The 19053-nt window shown below is 35.8% G+C and overlaps 1 protein-coding gene across 1 annotated transcript in view; it reads left to right on the forward strand.

Moving 5' to 3' along the window:
• Nucleotides 1-331: 331 nt before the first annotated feature.
• BBS4 (Bardet-Biedl syndrome 4) overlaps nucleotides 332-19053 on the forward strand; it is a 307119-nt gene continuing 288397 nt past the window's right edge. Inside the window, exon 1 of the mRNA XM_053717315.1 lies at nucleotides 332-358. Within this exon, the coding sequence (XP_053573290.1) occupies nucleotides 332-358 (27 nt within the window). The remainder of the gene's footprint in view (nucleotides 359-19053) is intronic.

Here is a 19053-nt window from a genome sequence, read left to right on the forward strand (position 1 = left end):
AAAGTGGGACTTCTGGTAAGCCTACTTATATATCTATTTATAACTCTACAAAAAAACATAATTGCAATTATTTCCAGATAAAAGCTGATGTAAAACAAATCTTGTTGTCCGTTGACTCCCTAATAGTTTCTACGTACTTCGATCATAAAAAGGAAAGAGGTGTCAGCATAAACCCTCGATTTGTCTATCTATAGTACAGCTATAACAGCATTAGCTGTTGTCAAGCGATAATCCGGAAGTGTTTTTATTTTTAACTAAAAAACGGAAATGGTGTTTCTGTTGCCTTGGAGAGTAAGACGCTATTTCCGAGTCGACTCAAAGATTGAGAAATATGGCGGAGGAGAAGCAGAACGAAACGGTATAATATAGTAATTTTAGAATAATTTATCTATTGGTTTATATATGTTTTTTTTGTATTACTAAAGCCGAAGCTGTTATACCAGTGTATAAATTATCAGTTACTATCTTTAAGACAAATATATTAAAGGGCTAATATATATTATTATACACGTGACAGGACCAGTTATTTACTTATTCTCCTCATAGATAATAAACAGCAGTAAGAAAGTGGAATATCCGAACAAAACATATTTGTTTTTAAAATGTGTAGCGATGCAATATGTAGATGTTCTTACATTGTGCGTTTGCCACATATGTTTGTTACTGCTTAAAACTTAATATTTGTATATTTTATTGCCACGGTTTGTAAAAAAATGAAAACAAATCGGAGCAACTATACAATATGTCGCAAGGCAATATGTTGGTAATTGTTGGTCTATGTATTCATATATATGTACATTGCAGTTGTATATTGTGTTTTACCTTATGTTTTTCAAATGCATAGTTCTTAAAGGGACATGACACACATTTTTTACATTCATTACTCAGAGCATGCAATTTTTTAAAAAACTCTACAATTTATTTCTATAATCTAATTTGCTTTATTCTCTTCATATCATTTGTTGAAAATAATTTAGCTGCTGATTGGTGATTTCACATAGATGTCTTGTGTGATTGGCTCATCCATCTGCATTGCTATTTATTCAACAAAGGATATCTAAATAATTAATCAAAGTGGATAATAGAAGTAAATTGGAATGTTGTTTAACATTGTATTCTCTATCTGAACAATTAAAGAAAAAAATGTGTTTTATGTCCTTTTAACAGCCACATGCTGCACTGCCACATTTTTATTTATAGCAAGTATGGGCCATACAATTATGTGCCAGCTAAATATTACCAAAAACTTTTTGAAAAAACAGTTTGTGGTCCCCAAGTGAAAGTGCATATCTGGCATGACTAATTAGGTGCATTCTTTGCTTGTTCTTTTATCCTATTAGCCACAAATTCACTCTCTCTTTCTCTGGTACAGTTATATTGAAAAGTTATTTCAGTATGCAAAACTAAACATTTTAAATGAAAATATCAGTGTTTACTGTCCCTTTAAAAGAGCCAATTGCATGTTTCTCTAACCTTGCAGCGCACACATATTTGTAGCTTCCAGGTCTTTCCTAAGGTACATGCAGTATTTTGTCTGTATAGTGGCGCCCAGGACTTAAAAAGCCAGATGCAAAAGTGGCAAGGAATCAAAACAATAGAATTGTGGAGGTTAATATATGTAATAAAAAGAAAGGAAAGACTTGGGTAGTGTACAAAATGTGACAATTTTTATAATGTACAATGTAGCAGATACAAGTTGTAACAATTACAAGTTGCAACAAATACAAGAAATAAGCAGGTTTAAAAATGACAAATTAAAAAGACATAAAATACATATTTACACAATATATATGTGACTTGTGTGTATCTCACTGCAGTGGATAAAAATGGATAAAAAGGTTTTATAAAAAATTGTATAATACAGCCAAAGTAAGGTAGTATTGATAAGAGCGGTTGATTATTAGGACAGTGCCTTATAAACACTTTTTAAAAGTACCTTTAGAAAGTAGTGGTTCCCAAAACTACTTAGTGGTATAGTGGGATCCGTTGAAAGACATTCATATGGATGTGCTATTAGTAATAGCTAAAAAGGGTTCTTTTGTAGATGGTGGTTGTCTCAATACTATTTATCAGTATGGACTCCGATCTGGTAGCAGGTATCTAATTCCAAATGGAGTTTTCTTTGTAAAAAGTCTTGTGGGGTTTCCTGTAGATTGCGGTGTCCCAATACTCTCTGTCAGTATGGACTGAAGTTTGCAAATGAAGGAGAAAAATCTTTAGGTGTTCCTGTGTCCCAATACTCTCTGTCAGTATGGACTTCTGGATCCTTAGCTGAACCAGTGTATAGCAGCACCAGTATGTAGCAGCAGTTGGATTTCTTAGGTGAACCAGTGTATAGCAGCACCAGTAATGTAGCAGCAGTTGGATTTCTTACGATCCGTTTGGCGGCAAAAAAGGGTTCAAATTTCAAAGTACCGGCTTTTTTTCAGATGTGACCGGCTATTTAAAACTGAACGGTTTTTCAAATAACCGTTTTTTTCAAAACGCCCGGTTGTAGGTACAAAGTTTCAGAGTGTAGGCAGCTCTACGCGTTTCGGCCGTAGCCTTTATCAAGATGCCATTAAACACTCTGTGGAGCATTTATAAAGGGCAGTATAGATTGCTATTGGATAACATTGGTGGGCAATCTGTGTTACTATTGGGTGCTTGTGACCACTGTCAGCCAATAGAACAGGCTATAGAAAAATTATACTAAAAAGGAAATTTGAAAATTATAAAGTGATAAACCTGTAATAGAATTCACATTTTGTGTAGTAAAAAATGATGTGAAGCTTGTATCGGGCAAAGATTTTTATAACTGGTTATGTTAGAGTAAGGTATTTTGTAAAATATAATATAAAGGTCCAAATGTCAAAATGAAAAATTGGTATGAGAAAAACAATTAAATTCTTCATGCTTAAAAAACTGGTGTATAAATTATATCTGATGTGGTTAAATAAAGTGTCTACTAATATGGATCTAGATGCTCAATTATTAGGCGTTAGTGATTTAGATAAAACGTAATGTTAAGGGAAGTATTTTATTCTTAAAAAATGAGGTTTGTGATTATTGTTCGTCATTTTTATCAATCTATATTTGGGATGGTTATTCTTTGTATTTGATCAGTGTTAATAGTATTGATTTTTATATAAAAAATGGAGATTTTTTGGATAAGTGAAAAAGGGGCAAAATAAACTATTTTGTTAAACTAAGTATTAATGATTAATTTTATATCCAAAAGATTATAAGGTTTAGACTGGGCTAATTTTATTCAGTAGTTGATTCGTGGATCTTAAAATGGAGAAAGGGGGGCAGAGTAAACTATATTTTAATTAAATATCGTTGTGTATAAGTTTATTTATTATTTGTTTTAATTAAATGGGAAGAGATATTTATAGGACTGTATTATTAAATATTTATATTTATATTTTGATAGAGAATCTTCTTTAGATTTTCTGATTTTGTTTTTAATTTGACTTTTATTTTGGTTTTAAATTAGAAAGTTTAGATCAAATTCCATGTTTAATCCATATGGATGGAGGGTTTTAAATGCATAGATATATTCTGCTTCCTTTCTTAGTAAAAAATGTTCCATATTACCTCCTCTGGGGCTAATAAATACTTTTTTAATTCCCCAATATTTGAATTTGTTAGCGTTTCCGTTGTGACATTCTGTGAAGTGTTTGTATAGTTCAGTATTGGTAGCTTTGTGTTCTATATGGTGTAAGTGTTCTCTAATTCTGTCCCTTAACATGCGGCTCGTTTGGCCAAAATATTGTAGGCCGCATGAACACTGTATACAGTAGATTACGTTTTGATCTGAACAGCGTATGATTTCTTTTATATTTATGTATTGTTCATTATTATTTGATTTTATTGTTTTGATTTTTGAACTATGTTTACATGATTTGCATGAAATGCATGGAAAAAATCCTTCTATTTTTTCTTTTTTGAAATTTGTGTCTACTAAATTGTTGGTTGTTTTATTTTTAAATTCACTAGGTGACAGAATATTTTTTAAATTTTTTGCTCTTTTAAAAATGATGTCCGGATGATTTTTTATTCTAGGTCCTAATATCTGATCTTGTTTGATGTAATGCCAATGTCTGTTGAGGATCTTTTTTATTTCATGATGTTGGGAGCTATATTGTGTGATGAATGGTATAAAAAATGGTATAAAAAATGGGTCTTCGGTTTTTTGTTTTTGTTTATGTTTTGTCAAATGTTGTGTAGTTAGTATTAGCTCTCTGTTTTTTTCTTCTGCTTCTTTTTTGGCTTTATTAATAATGTGGGACTTATACCCTTTCTCTTTAAATCTTTGTGTGAGAATTTCGGATTGTTTGGAAAATTGATTGATATCTGAACAGTTTTTACGGATTCTTAGGTACTGACCCTTGGGTATATTTGTTTTCCATCTTGTTAAGTGGCAACTGTCATTGTGAATATAATTGTTTGCATCTGTTTGTTTGAAATAAGTTCTTGTTTTTATTTCTGTGTTAATGATTTCGATTTCTATGTCTAAAAAGTGGATTAGATTACTGCTGTACTCGTGTGTGAATTTGAGATTCATTGGGTTAGTGTTCATATCCTCTATGAATAAGTCTAAAAGTTCATGTTCACCCTTCCAGATGATGAATAGATCATCTATGTATCTATAGTAGTGCACAAGGTTCGCCCCCCATTGTCCTTCATATATAAAGTTTTTTTCGAAGAGACCCATAAACAGGTTCGCATAACTAGGGGCGAACCTTGTGCCCATAGCTGTTCCTTTGACTTGGAGATATATATTTTCATTAAAGAGAAAATAATTATTGTTGAGTATGAAATTTATGCATTCTAGTAGAAATTGATTTTGATCTGAGTTTAAAAGGGGATCTTTGTCAAGGAAATATTTTATTGCTCCTAAACCTTTTTGATGGTCTATATTTGTGTATAGCGAATTGACATCGCAAGTAACTAATAGAAAATTTTCTTTCCAAGAAAGATTTTTTAAAATATTGAGTAATTGGGTTGAGTCTTTCAGATAGGATGGTAGGGATGTAACATAATTTTGTAAAAAGAAGTCTACATATTGGGAAAGATTAGATGTGAGTGATCCTATGCCTGATATGATGGGTCGGCCTGGGGGTCTAGTGAGGTGTTTATGGATTTTAGGTAAAATGTAGAAAGTTGGAGTGATGGGATTTTTTACGTTTAGAAATTCATATTCATATTTCGTTAATAACCCAGTATTAAATGCTTTGTCTAATAGTTCTAGTTTTATTGGCTGATTTTTAATTGGATTATTTTTCAGTTGTTTGTAAGTGGTTTCGTCGTGTAGGAGTCTATTTGATTCTTCAATGTAGAAGGAAGTGTCCATAAGGACGATGCCTCCTCCTTTATCCGCTGGTTTGATTGTAATATTTTTATTATTTTTTAAAACTTTGATTATGTTGAGTTCTTTCTGACTCATGTTCCAATTAAGATATTTATTTTGGTCAAGATTTTCTAAGTCTTTTTTCAACATTTCTTCGAATAATTTAATATGTTCGCTCTTTTCATGAGTGGGGTAGAAGGTAGAAGGGGCTTTTAGATCAGTGTGTTTATACATGATTTCTTTTTCTTTTAAAACTATATTTTCTAAAGGATTTTTTATGTAATACCTTTTAAGTGTGAGTTTTCGAACAAATTGGTTAATGTTAATAAGGGTTTCAAACTTATTTAGTTTGCAGGATGGGGCAAAAGATAGGCCTTTATTTAGAATGTTCTTTTGTATGTCATTTAGTGGATATTTACTTAAATTGAATATTCCTGAATGTTTTATTTCTGTCTTTTTGGTGTTTTGCCTGGATTTTCTTCTGCCCCTCCTGCCTCTAAACCTCTTTTGTTTCTTACAGTTCTTTGTGGTAATATACGAGAATTTGTGTTTTTTGAGGTTCCTTCCCCGAAGGGGACTTTCCTAAAAAAACTTGTTGTTGTGTTTGATTTGGGATAGGTGAAAATGGTTCTATATTAGTTTCCAGTGGTTGGAATCTATTTTTAACAGGCACTCTCCAATCTTGATTTATGTTGGAGTAGTTTCTATTGTAATGATTATAGTCATTGGATTGTGGTCTATATGAGTAATGGTTTTGTTGCTGGTGACTGTGATAATTATCATTTGTGTTATATTCTCCTTTTCTAGGATGGTAATTTGTGCGATTTGTGTCTCTAAAGTTAGAGTTTCTAAAATTAGTATTTCCGGAGTGGACATTTCTAGAGTTATGGTTTCTCCAACTATAATTATAGTTATCTCTGTTACTATTATTTTCTCTGTCATTATCATAGTTGTTATGTGAAAATCTTTAAAGAAAATCAAAACGACAGTGCTGTACCAAATCTTTAAAGAAAATCAAAACGACAGTGCTGTACCAAAACACAACTATTACCAACAGGAAAATAGATACTATGATGATAGAAGAAGATTTTCACATAACAACTATGATAATGACAGAGAAAATAATAGTAACAGAGATAACTATAATTATAGTTGGAGAAACCATAACTCTAGAAATGTCCACTCCGGAAATACTAATTTTAGAAACTCTAACTTTAGAGACACAAATCGCACAAATTACCATCCTAGAAAAGGAGAATATAACACAAATGATAATTATCACAGTCACCAGCAACAAAACCATTACTCATATAGACCACAATCCAATGACTATAATCATTACAATAGAAACTACTCCAACATAAATCAAGATTGGAGAGTGCCGGTTAAAAATAGATTCCAACCACTGGAAACTAATATAGAACCATTTTCACCTATCCCAAATCAAACACAACAACAAGTTTTTTTAGGAAAGTCCCCTTCGGGGGAAGGAACCTCAAAAAACACAAATTCTCGTATATTACCACAAAGAACTGTAAGAAACAAAAGAGGTTTAGAGGCAGGAGGGGCAGAAGAAAATCCAGGCAAAACACCAAAAAGACAGAAATAAAACATTTAGGAATATTCAATTTAAGTAAATATCCACTAAATGACATACAAAAGAACATTCTAAATAAAGGCCTATCTTTTGCCCCATCCTGCAAACTAAATAAGTTTGAAACCCTTATTAACATTAACCAATTTGTTCGAAAACTCACACTTAAAAGGTATTACATAAAAAATCCTTTAGAAAATATAGTTTTAAAAGAAAAAGAAATCATGTATAAACACACTGATCTAAAAGCCCCTTCTACCTTCTACCCCACTCATGAAAAGAGCGAACATATTAAATTATTCGAAGAAATGTTGAAAAAAGACTTAGAAAATCTTGACCAAAATAAATATCTTAATTGGAACATGAGTCAGAAAGAACTCAACATAATCAAAGTTTTAAAAAATAATAAAAATATTACAATAAAACCAGCGGATAAAGGCGGAGGCATCGTCCTTATGGACACTTCCTTCTACATTGAAGAATCAAATAGACTCCTACACGACGAAACCACTTACAAACAACTGAAAAATAATCCAATTAAAAATCAGACAATAAAACTAGAACAACTATTAGACAAAGCATTTAATACTGGGTTATTAACGAAATATGAATATGAATTTCTAAACGTAAAAAATCCCATCACTCCAACTTTCTACATTTTACCTAAAATCCATAAACACCTCACTAGACCCCCAGGCCGACCCATCATATCAGGCATAGGATCACTCACATCTAATCTTTCCCAATATGTAGACTTCTTTTTACAAAATTATGTTACATTCCTACCATCCTATCTGAAAGACTCAACCCAATTACTCAATATTTTAAAAAATCTTTCTTGGAAAGAAAATTTTCTATTAGTTACTTGCGATGTCAATTCGCTATACACAAATATAGACCATCAAAAAGGTTTAGGAGCAATAAAATATTTCCTTGACAAAGATCCCCTTTTAAACTCAGATCAAAATCAATTTCTACTAGAATGCATAAATTTCATACTCAACAATAATTCTTTTCTCTTTAATGAAAATATATATCTCCAAGTCAAAGGAACAGCTATGGGCACAAGGTTCGCCCCTAGTTATGCGAACCTGTTTATGGGTCTCTTCGAAAAAAACTTTATATATGAAGGACAATGGGGGGCGAACCTTGTGCACTACTATAGATACATAGATGATCTATTCATCATCTGGAAGGGTGAACATGAACTTCTAGACTTATTCATAGAGGATATGAACACTAACCCAATGAATCTCAAATTCACACACGAGTACAGCAGTAATCTAATCCACTTTTTAGACATAGAAATCGAAATCATTAACACAGAAATAAAAACAAGAACTTATTTCAAACAAACAGACGCAAACAATTATATTCACAATGACAGTTGCCACTTAACAAGATGGAAAACAAATATACCCAAGGGTCAGTACCTAAGAATCCGTAAAAACTGTTCAGATATCAATCAATTTTCCAAACAATCCGAAATTCTCACACAAAGATTTAAAGAGAAAGGGTATAAGTCCCACATTATTAATAAAGCCAAAAAAGAAGCAGAGGAAAAAAACAGAGAGCTAATACTAACTACACAACATTTGACAAAACATAAACAAAAACAAAAAACCGAAGACCCATTTTTTATACCATTTTTTATACCATTCATCACACAATATAGCTCCCAACATCATGAAATAAAAAAGATCCTCAACAGACATTGGCATTACATCAAACAAGATCAGATATTAGGACCTAGAATAAAAAATCATCCGGACATCATTTTTAAAAGAGCAAAAAATTTAAAAAATATTCTGTCACCTAGTGAATTTAAAAATAAAACAACCAACAATTTAGTAGACACAAATTTCAAAAAAGAAAAAATAGAAGGATTTTTTCCATGCATTTCATGCAAATCATGTAAACATAGTTCAAAAATCAAAACAATAAAATCAAATAATAATGAACAATACATAAATATAAAAGAAATCATACGCTGTTCAGATCAAAACGTAATCTACTGTATACAGTGTTCATGCGACCTACAATATTTTGGCCAAACGAGCCGCATGTTAAGGGACAGAATTAGAGAACACTTACACCATATAGAACACAAAGCTACCAATACTGAACTATACAAACACTTCACAGAATGTCACAACGGAAACGCTAACAAATTCAAATATTGGGGAATTAAAAAAGTATTTATTAGCCCCAGAGGAGGTAATATGGAACATTTTTTACTAAGAAAGGAAGCAGAATATATCTATGCATTTAAAACCCTCCATCCATATGGATTAAACATGGAATTTGATCTAAACTTTCTAATTTAAAACCAAAATAAAAGTCAAATTAAAAACAAAATCAGAAAATCTAAAGAAGATTCTCTATCAAAATATAAATATAAATATTTAATAATACAGTCCTATAAATATCTCTTCCCATTTAATTAAAACAAATAATAAATAAACTTATACACAACGATATTTAATTAAAATATAGTTTACTCTGCCCCCCTTTCTCCATTTTAAGATCCACGAATCAACTACTGAATAAAATTAGCCCAGTCTAAACCTTATAATCTTTTGGATATAAAATTAATCATTAATACTTAGTTTAACAAAATAGTTTATTTTGCCCCTTTTTCACTTATCCAAAAAATCTCCATTTTTTTATATAAAAATCAATACTATTAACACTGATCAAATACAAAGAATAACCATCCCAAATATAGATTGATAAAAATGACGAACAATAATCACAAACCTCATTTTTTAAGAATAAAATACTTCCCTTAACATTACGTTTTATCTAAATCACTAACGCCTAATAATTGAGCATCTAGATCCATATTAGTAGACACTTTATTTAACCACATCAGATATAATTTATACACCAGTTTTTTAAGCATGAAGAATTTAATTGTTTTTCTCATACCAATTTTTCATTTTGACATTTGGACCTTTATATTATATTTTACAAAATACCTTACTCTAACATAACCAGTTATAAAAATCTTTGCCCGATACAAGCTTCACATCATTTTTTACTACACAAAATGTGAATTCTATTACAGGTTTATCACTTCATAATTTTCAAATTTCCTTTTTAGTATAATTTTTCTATAGCCTGTTCTATTGGCTGACAGTGGTCACAAGCACCCAATAGTAACACAGATTGCCCACCAATGTTATCCAATAGCAATCTATACTGCCCTTTATATATGCCCCACAGAGTGTTTAATGGCATCTTGATAAAGGCTACGGCCGAAACGCGTAGAGCTGCCTACACTCTGAAACTTTGTACCTACAACCGGGCGTTTTGAAAAAAACGGTTATTTGAAAAACCGTTCAGTTTTAAATAGCCGGTCACATCTGAAAAAAAGCCGGTACTTTGAAATTTGAACCCTTTTTTGCCGCCAAACGGATCGTAAGAAATCCAACTGCTGCTACATTACTGGTGCTGCTATACACTGGTTCACCTAAGAAATCCAACTGCTGCTACATACTGGTGCTGCTATACACTGGTTCAGCTAAGGATCCAGAAGTCCATACTGACAGAGAGTATTGGGACACAGGAACACCTAAAGAATTTTCTCCTTCATTTGCAAACTTCAGTCCATACTGACAGAGAGTATTGGGACACCGCAATCTACAGGAAACCCCACAAGACTTTTTACAAAGAAAACTCCATTTGGAATTAGATACCTGCTACCAGACCGGAGTCCATACTGATAAATAGTATTGAGACAACCACCATCTACAAAAGAACCCTTTTTAGCTATTACTAATAGCACATCCATATGAATGTCTTTCAACGGATCCCACTATACCACTAAGTAGTTTTGGGAACCACTACTTTCTAAAGGTACTTTTAAAAAGTGTTTATAAGGCACTGTCCTAATAATCAACCGCTCTTATCAATACTACCTTACTTTGGCTGTATTATACAATTTTTTATAAAACCTTTTTATCAATTTTTATCCACTGCAGTGAGATACACATAAGCCACATATATATTGTGTAAATATGTATTTTATGTCTTTTTAATTTGTCATTTTTAAACCTGCTTATTTCTTGTATTTGTTGCAACTTGTAATTGTTACAACTTGTATCTGCTACATTGTACATTATAAAAATTGTCACATTTTGTACACTACCCAAGTCTTTCCTTTCTTTTTATTACATATATTAACCTCCACAATTCTATTATCTTACCACCACACTTACCAGTTAACACATACAAATTCTGTATTTTCAATATCAGTTTAGCTACCACATTGCAACACGATTAAAAGCACTTTGTTAATATATATTTCTCCTGTTAAGTGTGGTCAGTCCACGGGTCATCATTACTTCTGGGATATTATCTCCTCCCCTACAGGAAGTGCAAGAGGATTCACCCAGCAGAGCTGCCATATAGCTCCTCCCCCCTACGTCACCTCCAGTCATTCTCTTGCACGAATAGATAGGATGTGTGAGAGGACTGTGGTGATTTAATTAGTTTATTACCTTCAATCAAAAGTTTGTTATTTTATAATAGCACCGGAGTGTGTTATTCATTCTCTGGTAGAATTTGAAGAAGAATCTACCTGAGTTTTTTCTATGATTTTAGCCGGAGTAGTTAAGATCATATTGCTGTTTCTCGGCCATCTGAGGAGAGGTAAACTTCAGATCAGGGGACAGCGGGCAGATTAATCTGCAAAGAGGTATGTAGCAGTTTGTTATTTTCTGACATGGAATTGATGAGAAAATCCTGCCATACCGTTATAATGTAAACTCAGCCTTAAATGCAGTAGATGTAGCTGGTATCAGGCTGTCATGTATGTATATTTTACACTTCAGTATTCTGGGGAATGGTACTTCACTGGATTTATACTGTATGCATAGACTTAACCTAATTTGCAGGGACTTGCAATAGGTTTTAAATAACAATTAATTTATTGAGGTTAAACGTTTTTTTGCTGGCATGTAAAAACGTTTATTTCTCTGAGGTACTGGGTGAAAAAATGTTTTGGGCACTATTTTTTCCACTTGGCAATAGTTTTGTTTAAATTAAAGCAGTTCACTGATCTCTCTCACTGTTATGTGTGAGGGGGAGGGGCCATTTTTGGCGCTTTTACTACGCATCAAAAAACTCAGTCAGAGGTTCATTTTCTTCCTGCATGATCCGGTTCATCTCTACAGAACTCGGGGATCTCCAAAGCCTTTTTTGAGGGAGGTAATCATCACAGCAGAGCTGTGAAAATTGTAGTTGACTGTGATAAAAAACGTTTATTTGTGTATTTTTTCTGCTGCCAGGGTTAGTTATCCTTTGCTAATGGGAACAATCCTTTGCTAAAATTGTATATTTCTTACAAAGATTTGATGCTATAACTTAATTATTTTCAACTGTCATAATTTTTTCTGTGCTTCTTATAGGCACAGTTCGTTTTCATATTATTGTAAATTACTTGAAAAAGCATTTCCAAGTTGCTAGTTAATTGCTAGTGTGTTAAACATGTCTGATTCAGAGGAAGATACATGTGCTATATGTGCTAATGCCAAAGTGGAGCCCAATAGAAATTTATGTACTAACTGTATTGATGCTACTTTAAATAAAAGTCAATCTGTACAAATTGAACATATTTCACCAGACAACGAGGGGAGAGTTATGCCGACTAACTCGCCTCACGTGTCAGTACCTGCATCTCCCGCTCGGGAGGTGCGTGATATTGTAGCGCCGAGTACATCTGGGCGGCCATTTCAAATCACATTACAGGATATGGCTACTGTTATGACTGAAGTTTTGGCTAAATTACCAGAACTTAGAGGCAAGCGTGATCACTCTGGGGTGAGAACAGAGTGCGCTGATAATATTAGGGCCATGTCAGACACTGCGTCACAGGCGGCAGAACATGAGGACGGAGAACTTCATTCTGTGGGTGACGGTTCTGATCCAAACAGACTGGATTCAGATATTTCAAATTTTAAATTTAAGCTGGAAAACCTCTGTGTATTACTAGGGGAGGTGTTAGCGGCTCTGAATGATTGTAACACAGTTGCAATACCAGAGAAAATGTGTAGGTTGGATAAATATTTTGCGGTACCGGCGAGTACTGATGTTTTTCCTATACCTAAGAGACTTACTGAAATTGTTACTAAGGAGTGGGATAGGCCCGGTGTGCCGTTCTCACCTCCTCCGATATTTAGAAAAATGTTTCCGATAGACGCCACCACACGGGACTTATGGCAAACGGTCCCTAAGGTGGAGGGAGCAGTTTCTACTTTAGCTAAGCGTACCACTATCCCGGTGGAGGATAGCTGTGCCTTTTCAGATCCAATGGATAAAAAATTAGAGGGTTACCTTAAGAAAATGTTTGTTCAACAAGGTTTTATATTGCAACCTCTTGCATGTATTGCGCCTGTCACGGCTGCAGCAGCATTTTGGTTTGAGTCTCTGGAAGAGACACTTGAATCATCTACACTAGATGAGATTACACTCAAACTTAGAACCCTTAAGTTAGCTAACTCATTTATTTCAGATGCCGTAGTACATTTAACTAAACTTACGGCTAAGAATTCCGGATTTGCCATTCAGGCACGCAGAGCGCTGTGGCTAAAATCCTGGTCAGCTGATGTTACTTCTAAATCTAAATTGCTTAATATACCTTTCAAAGGGCAGACCTTATTCGGGCCCGGTTTGAAGGAGATTATCGCTGACATTACAGGAGGTAAAGGCCATGCCCTGCCTCAGGACAAAGCCAAACCTAGGGCTAGACAGTCTAATTTTCGTTCCTTTTGTAATTTTAAAGCAGGAACAGCATCAACTTCCTCTGCACCAAAACAGGAAGGAGCTGTTGCTCGCTACAGACAAGGCTGGAAACCTAACCAGTCCTGGAACAAGGGCAAGCAGGCCAGGAAACCTGCTGCTGCCCCTAAGACAGCATGAATCGAGGGCCCCCGATCCGGGACCGGATCTAGTAGGGGGCAGACTTTCTCTCTTCGCCCAGGCTTGGGCAAGAGATGTTCAGGATCCCTGGGCGTTAGAGATCATATCTCAGGGATACCTTCTGGACTTCAAATCCTCTCCCCCAAGAGGGAGATTTCATCTGTCAAGGTTGTCAACAAACCAAATAAAGAAAGAAGCGTTCCTACGCTGCGTACAAGATCTTTTATTAATGGGAGTGATCCATCCAGTTCCGCGGTCGGAACAAGGACAAGGGTTTTACTCAAATCTGTTTGTAGTTCCCAAAAAAGAGGGAACTTTCAGGCCAATCTTGGATTTAAAGATCCTAAACAAATTCCTAAGAGTTCCATCGTTCAAGATGGAAACGATTCGAACAATTTTGCCCATGATCCAAGAGGGTCAGTACATGACCACAGTGGATTTAAAAGATGCTTACCTTCACATACCGATTCACAGAAATCATTACCGGTATCTAAGGTTTGCCTTTCTAGACAGGCATTACCAGTTTGTAGCTCTTCCATTCGGATTGGCTACAGCTCCAAGAATCTTCACAAAGGTTCTGGGTACTCTTCTGGCGGTACTAAGACCGCGAGGAATTTCGGTAGCTCCGTACCTAGACGACATTCTGATACAAGCTTCAAGCTTTCAAACTGCCAAGTCTCATACAGAGTTAGTACTGGCATTTCTAAGGTCGCATGGATGGAAGGTGAACGAAAAGAAGAGTTCTCTCTTTCCACTCACAAGAGTTCCCTTCTTGGGGACTCTGATAGATTCTGTAGAAATGAAGATTTACCTGACAGAAGACAGGTTAACAAAGCTTCAAAATGCATGCCGGGTCCTTCATTCCATTCAACACCCGTCAGTAGCTCAATGCATGGAGGTGATCGGCTTAATGGTAGCGGCAATGGACATAGTACCTTTTGCACGCCTACATCTCAGACCGCTGCAATTGTGCATGCTAAGTCAGTGGAATGGGGATTACTCAGATTTGTCCCCCACTCTGAATCTGAATCAAGAGACCAGAAATTCTCTTCTATGGTGGCTTTATCGGCCACACCTGTCCAGGGGAATGCCATTCAGCAGGCCAGACTGGACAATTGTAACAACAGACGCCAGCCTTCTAGGTTGGGGTGCTGTCTGGAATTCTCTGAAGGCTCAGGGACTATGGAATCAGGAGGAGAGTCTCCTTCCAATAAACATTCTGGAATTGAGAGCAGTTCTCAATGCCCTTCTGGCTTGGCCCCAGTTAACAACTCGGGGGTTCATCAGGTTTCAGTCGGACAACATCACGACTGTAGCTTACATCAACCATCAGGGAGGGACAAGAAGCTCCCTAGCAATGATGGAAGTATCAAAGATAATTCGCTGGGCAGAGTCTCACTCTTGCCACCTGTCTGCAATCCACATCCCGGGAGTGGAGAAATGGGAGGCGGATTTCTTAAGTCGTCAGACTTTTCATCCGGGGGAGTGGGAACTTCATCCGGAGGTCTTTGCCCAGATACTTCGACGTTGGGGCAAACCAGAGATAGATCTCATGGCGTCTCGTCAGAACGCCAAGCTTCCTCGCTACGGGTCCAGATCCAGGGATCCGGGAGCGGTTCTGATAGATGCTTTGACAGCACCTTGGACCTTCGGGATGGCTTATGTGTTTCCACCCTTCCCGATGCTTCCTCGATTGATTGCCAGAATCAAACAGGAGAGAGCATCAGTGATTCTAATAGCACCTGCATGGCCACGCAGAACTTGGTATGCAGATCTAGTGGACATGTCATCCTGTCCGCCTTGGTCTCTACCTCTGAAACAGGACCTTCTGATCCAGGGTCCATTCAAACATCAAAATCTAACTTCTCTGAAGCTGACTGCTTGGAAATTGAACGCTTGATTTTATCAAAACGTGGTTTTTCTGAGCCAGTTATTGATACCTTAATACAGGCTAGGAAGCCTGTTACCAGAAGGATTTACCATAAAATATGGCGTAAATACTTATATTGGTGCGAATCCAAGAGTTACTCATGGAGTAAGGTTAGGATTCCAAGGATATTGTCTTTTCTACAAGAAGGTTTAGAAAAGGGGTTATCTGCTAGTTCTTTAAAGGGACAGATTTCAGCTCTGTCCATTCTTTTACACAAACGTCTGTCAGAAGTTCCGGACGTTCAAGTTTTTTGTCAGGCTTTAGCTAGGATCAAGCCTGTGTTTAAAACTGTTGCTCCGCCATGGAGTTTGAACTTAGTTCTTAATGTTTTACAGGGTGTTCCGTTTGAACCCCTTTATTCCATTGATATCAAGTTGTTATCTTGGAAAGTTCTGTTTTTAATGGCTATTTCCTCGGCTCGAAGAGTTTCTGAGTTATCTGCCTTACATTGTGATTCTCCTTATCTGATTTTTCATTCAGACAAGGTAGTTCTGCGTACTAAACCTGGGTTCCTACCTAAGGTGGTCACTAACAGGAATATCAATCAAGAGATTGTTGTTTCATCTTTGTGTCCTAATCCTTCCTCGAAGAAGGAACGTCTGCTACACAATCTAGATGTAGTCCGTGCCCTGAAATTTTATCTACAGGCAACTAAGGATTTTCGTCAAACGTCTTCCCTGTTTGTCGTTTATTCTGGTCAGAGGAGAGGTCAAAAAGCTTTGGCTACCTCTCTCTCTTTTTGGCTTCGTAGCATAATACGATTAGCCTATGAGACTGCTGGACAGCAGCCTCCTGAAAGAATTACTGCTCATTCTACTAGAGCTGTGGCTTCCACTTGGGCCTTTAAGAATGAGGCTTCTGTTGAACAGATTTGCAAGGCTGCAACTTGGTCTTCTCTTCATACTTCTTCCAAATTTTACAAATTTGACACTTTTGCTTCTTCGGAGGCTGTTTTTGGGAGAAAGGTTCTTCAGGCAGTGGTTCCCTCCGTATAAAGAGCCTGCCTGTCCCTCCCGTCATCCGTGTACTTTTGCTTTGGTATTGGTATCCCAGAAGTAATGATGACCCGTGGACTGACCACACTTAACAGGAGAAAACAAAATTTATGCTTACCTGATAAATTCATTTCTCCTGTAGTGTGGTCAGTCCACGGCCCGCCCTGTTTTTTATGGCAGGCTAAAAAAATTTTTGGATTATACTCCAGTCACCACTACACCCTTCGGCTTCTCCTTTCTCGTTGGTCCTTTGGTCGAATGACTGGAGGTGACGTAGGGGGGAGGAGCTATATGGCAGCTCTGCTGGGTGAATCCTCTTGCACTTCCTGTAGGGGAGGAGATAATATCCCAGAAGTAATGATGACCCGTGGACTGACCACACTACAGGAGAAATGAATTTATCAGGTAAGCATAAATTTTGTTTTTTTCAATTTTTTTAAAAACAATTTTTTATTAATTGATATACGGCTCCCCTTCACTTGTCCATTTTCAATTTTACATCGATAACAATTTGGAGGAATTGCTATCTCTTAGAAGGGTTGTAGAGCATATTCCTTATCACTCAAATATTATTTAGCTCACTATTATCCAAACATTTTTAAGGTGCACTCGCTCCATCCTGTAACTTAAATAAGGAATCAAAACAATAACATGTATAAAATCTCTGACACATGGCAGGTTTTAAGTATAAGATTAAGTGAGATTATAGCTGTTTTCTATGTAATGATAAAGCACAACGATAGAATGAATTCCCATATGTATTACTGGGAAGGAAAAATGAAAAGTGAGTTGCAGACAAAATCCTGAGACATATCACATAAATATTTGTACTCTCTAAGTACAGTGGAAGGTAAAACTTTAGTGGAATTATTACAGTGGTCTATTATTATTATTATTATCATTTATTTGTATAGTGCCGCCAAATTCCGTAGCGCTTGGTACAATGATAGGGGTATACAATGACAAAGATTTGTGATAAAATGCAAAACATAACAAAACTAAATGAATCTAGTACAGGAGGAAGAGGGCCCTGCTCCGGAGAGCTCACAGTCTATAGGTTTAGGGTGCAGAGACATAAGGTTGGGGTAGCTTGTTACATTGGTTGTATTTGCAGCAGTGAGTCAGGCAGTTCATGTATTAGTTTGGTTCAGATGAGGGATGGATGAGAGATGGTAAGCCTCTCTGAATAGGTGAGTTTTCAAGGAGTGTCTGAAGCTATACAAGGTTGGAGACAGTCTTATGGAGCGGGGTAGAGTTCCAGAGGACAGTAGCAGCACGTGCAAAGTCTTGGAGGCTGGAGTGGGACGTAGAGATAACAGGAGTGTAGAGACGTAGGTCAGAGGTTGATCGAAGAGGACAGGATGGGGAATATTTCATGATGAGAGAAGAAATATAGTTGGGAGTTAGTCTGTTGAGTGCTTTGTAAGTTGGGGTTAATACTTTAAATTGTATTCTGGAGTGTATGGGGAGCCAGTGTAGAGACTGGCAGAGCGGAGCAGCTGATGTAGATCGGCGACTTAGGTGGAAGCATTCATAATAGATTGGAGGGAGGAGAGGTAGTGTTTTGGAAGGCCATTTAGGAGTAGATTGCAATAATCAATGCATGACAAAATGAGGGAATGAATAAGTATTTTTGTTGTTTTTTGAGTAAGGAAGGGACGAATTCTGGAAATGTTACGCAGGTGTGAACTGCAGGATTTGGTAAGCACTTGTATATGTGGGTTGAATGTGAGTTCTGAGTCTAGTGTGACCCCAAGACAGCGGACCTGGGGTGAGGTGTTGAGAATAGAGTCTCCAACCGTCAGAGAAATGTCTATATAAGGAATTACAAAATAGAACCCGCCAGCAATTTTAATAATTGAATATACTCCAACAAATAACAAGTATAATGTACTGGTATGACTGAAAAACACAGTACCCCATCATTAGAAAATATTTCTCTTTCTTTTATATATGCAGCAAATACTTTATTGTTGCACATGATAGCACACTATTATTAGTCTACCATTCCACAGTAAAATTTAAAGAAATGTTTCAGTAAAAATTACACACAAACATATATATATATATATATATATATGTATATATATATACATATATACAGTATCTCACAAAAGTGAGTACACCCCTCACATTTTTGTAAATATTTTATTATATCTTTTTATGTGACAACACTGAAGAAATGACACTTTACTACAATGTAAAGTAGTGAGTGTACAGCCTGTATAACAGTGTAAATTTGCTGTCCCCTCAAAATAACTCAACACACAGCCCT

The sequence above is a fragment of the Bombina bombina genome, chromosome 6 (assembly GCF_027579735.1).
Source record: "Bombina bombina isolate aBomBom1 chromosome 6, aBomBom1.pri, whole genome shotgun sequence".
In the NCBI taxonomy this organism is placed as follows: domain Eukaryota; kingdom Metazoa; phylum Chordata; class Amphibia; order Anura; family Bombinatoridae; genus Bombina; species Bombina bombina.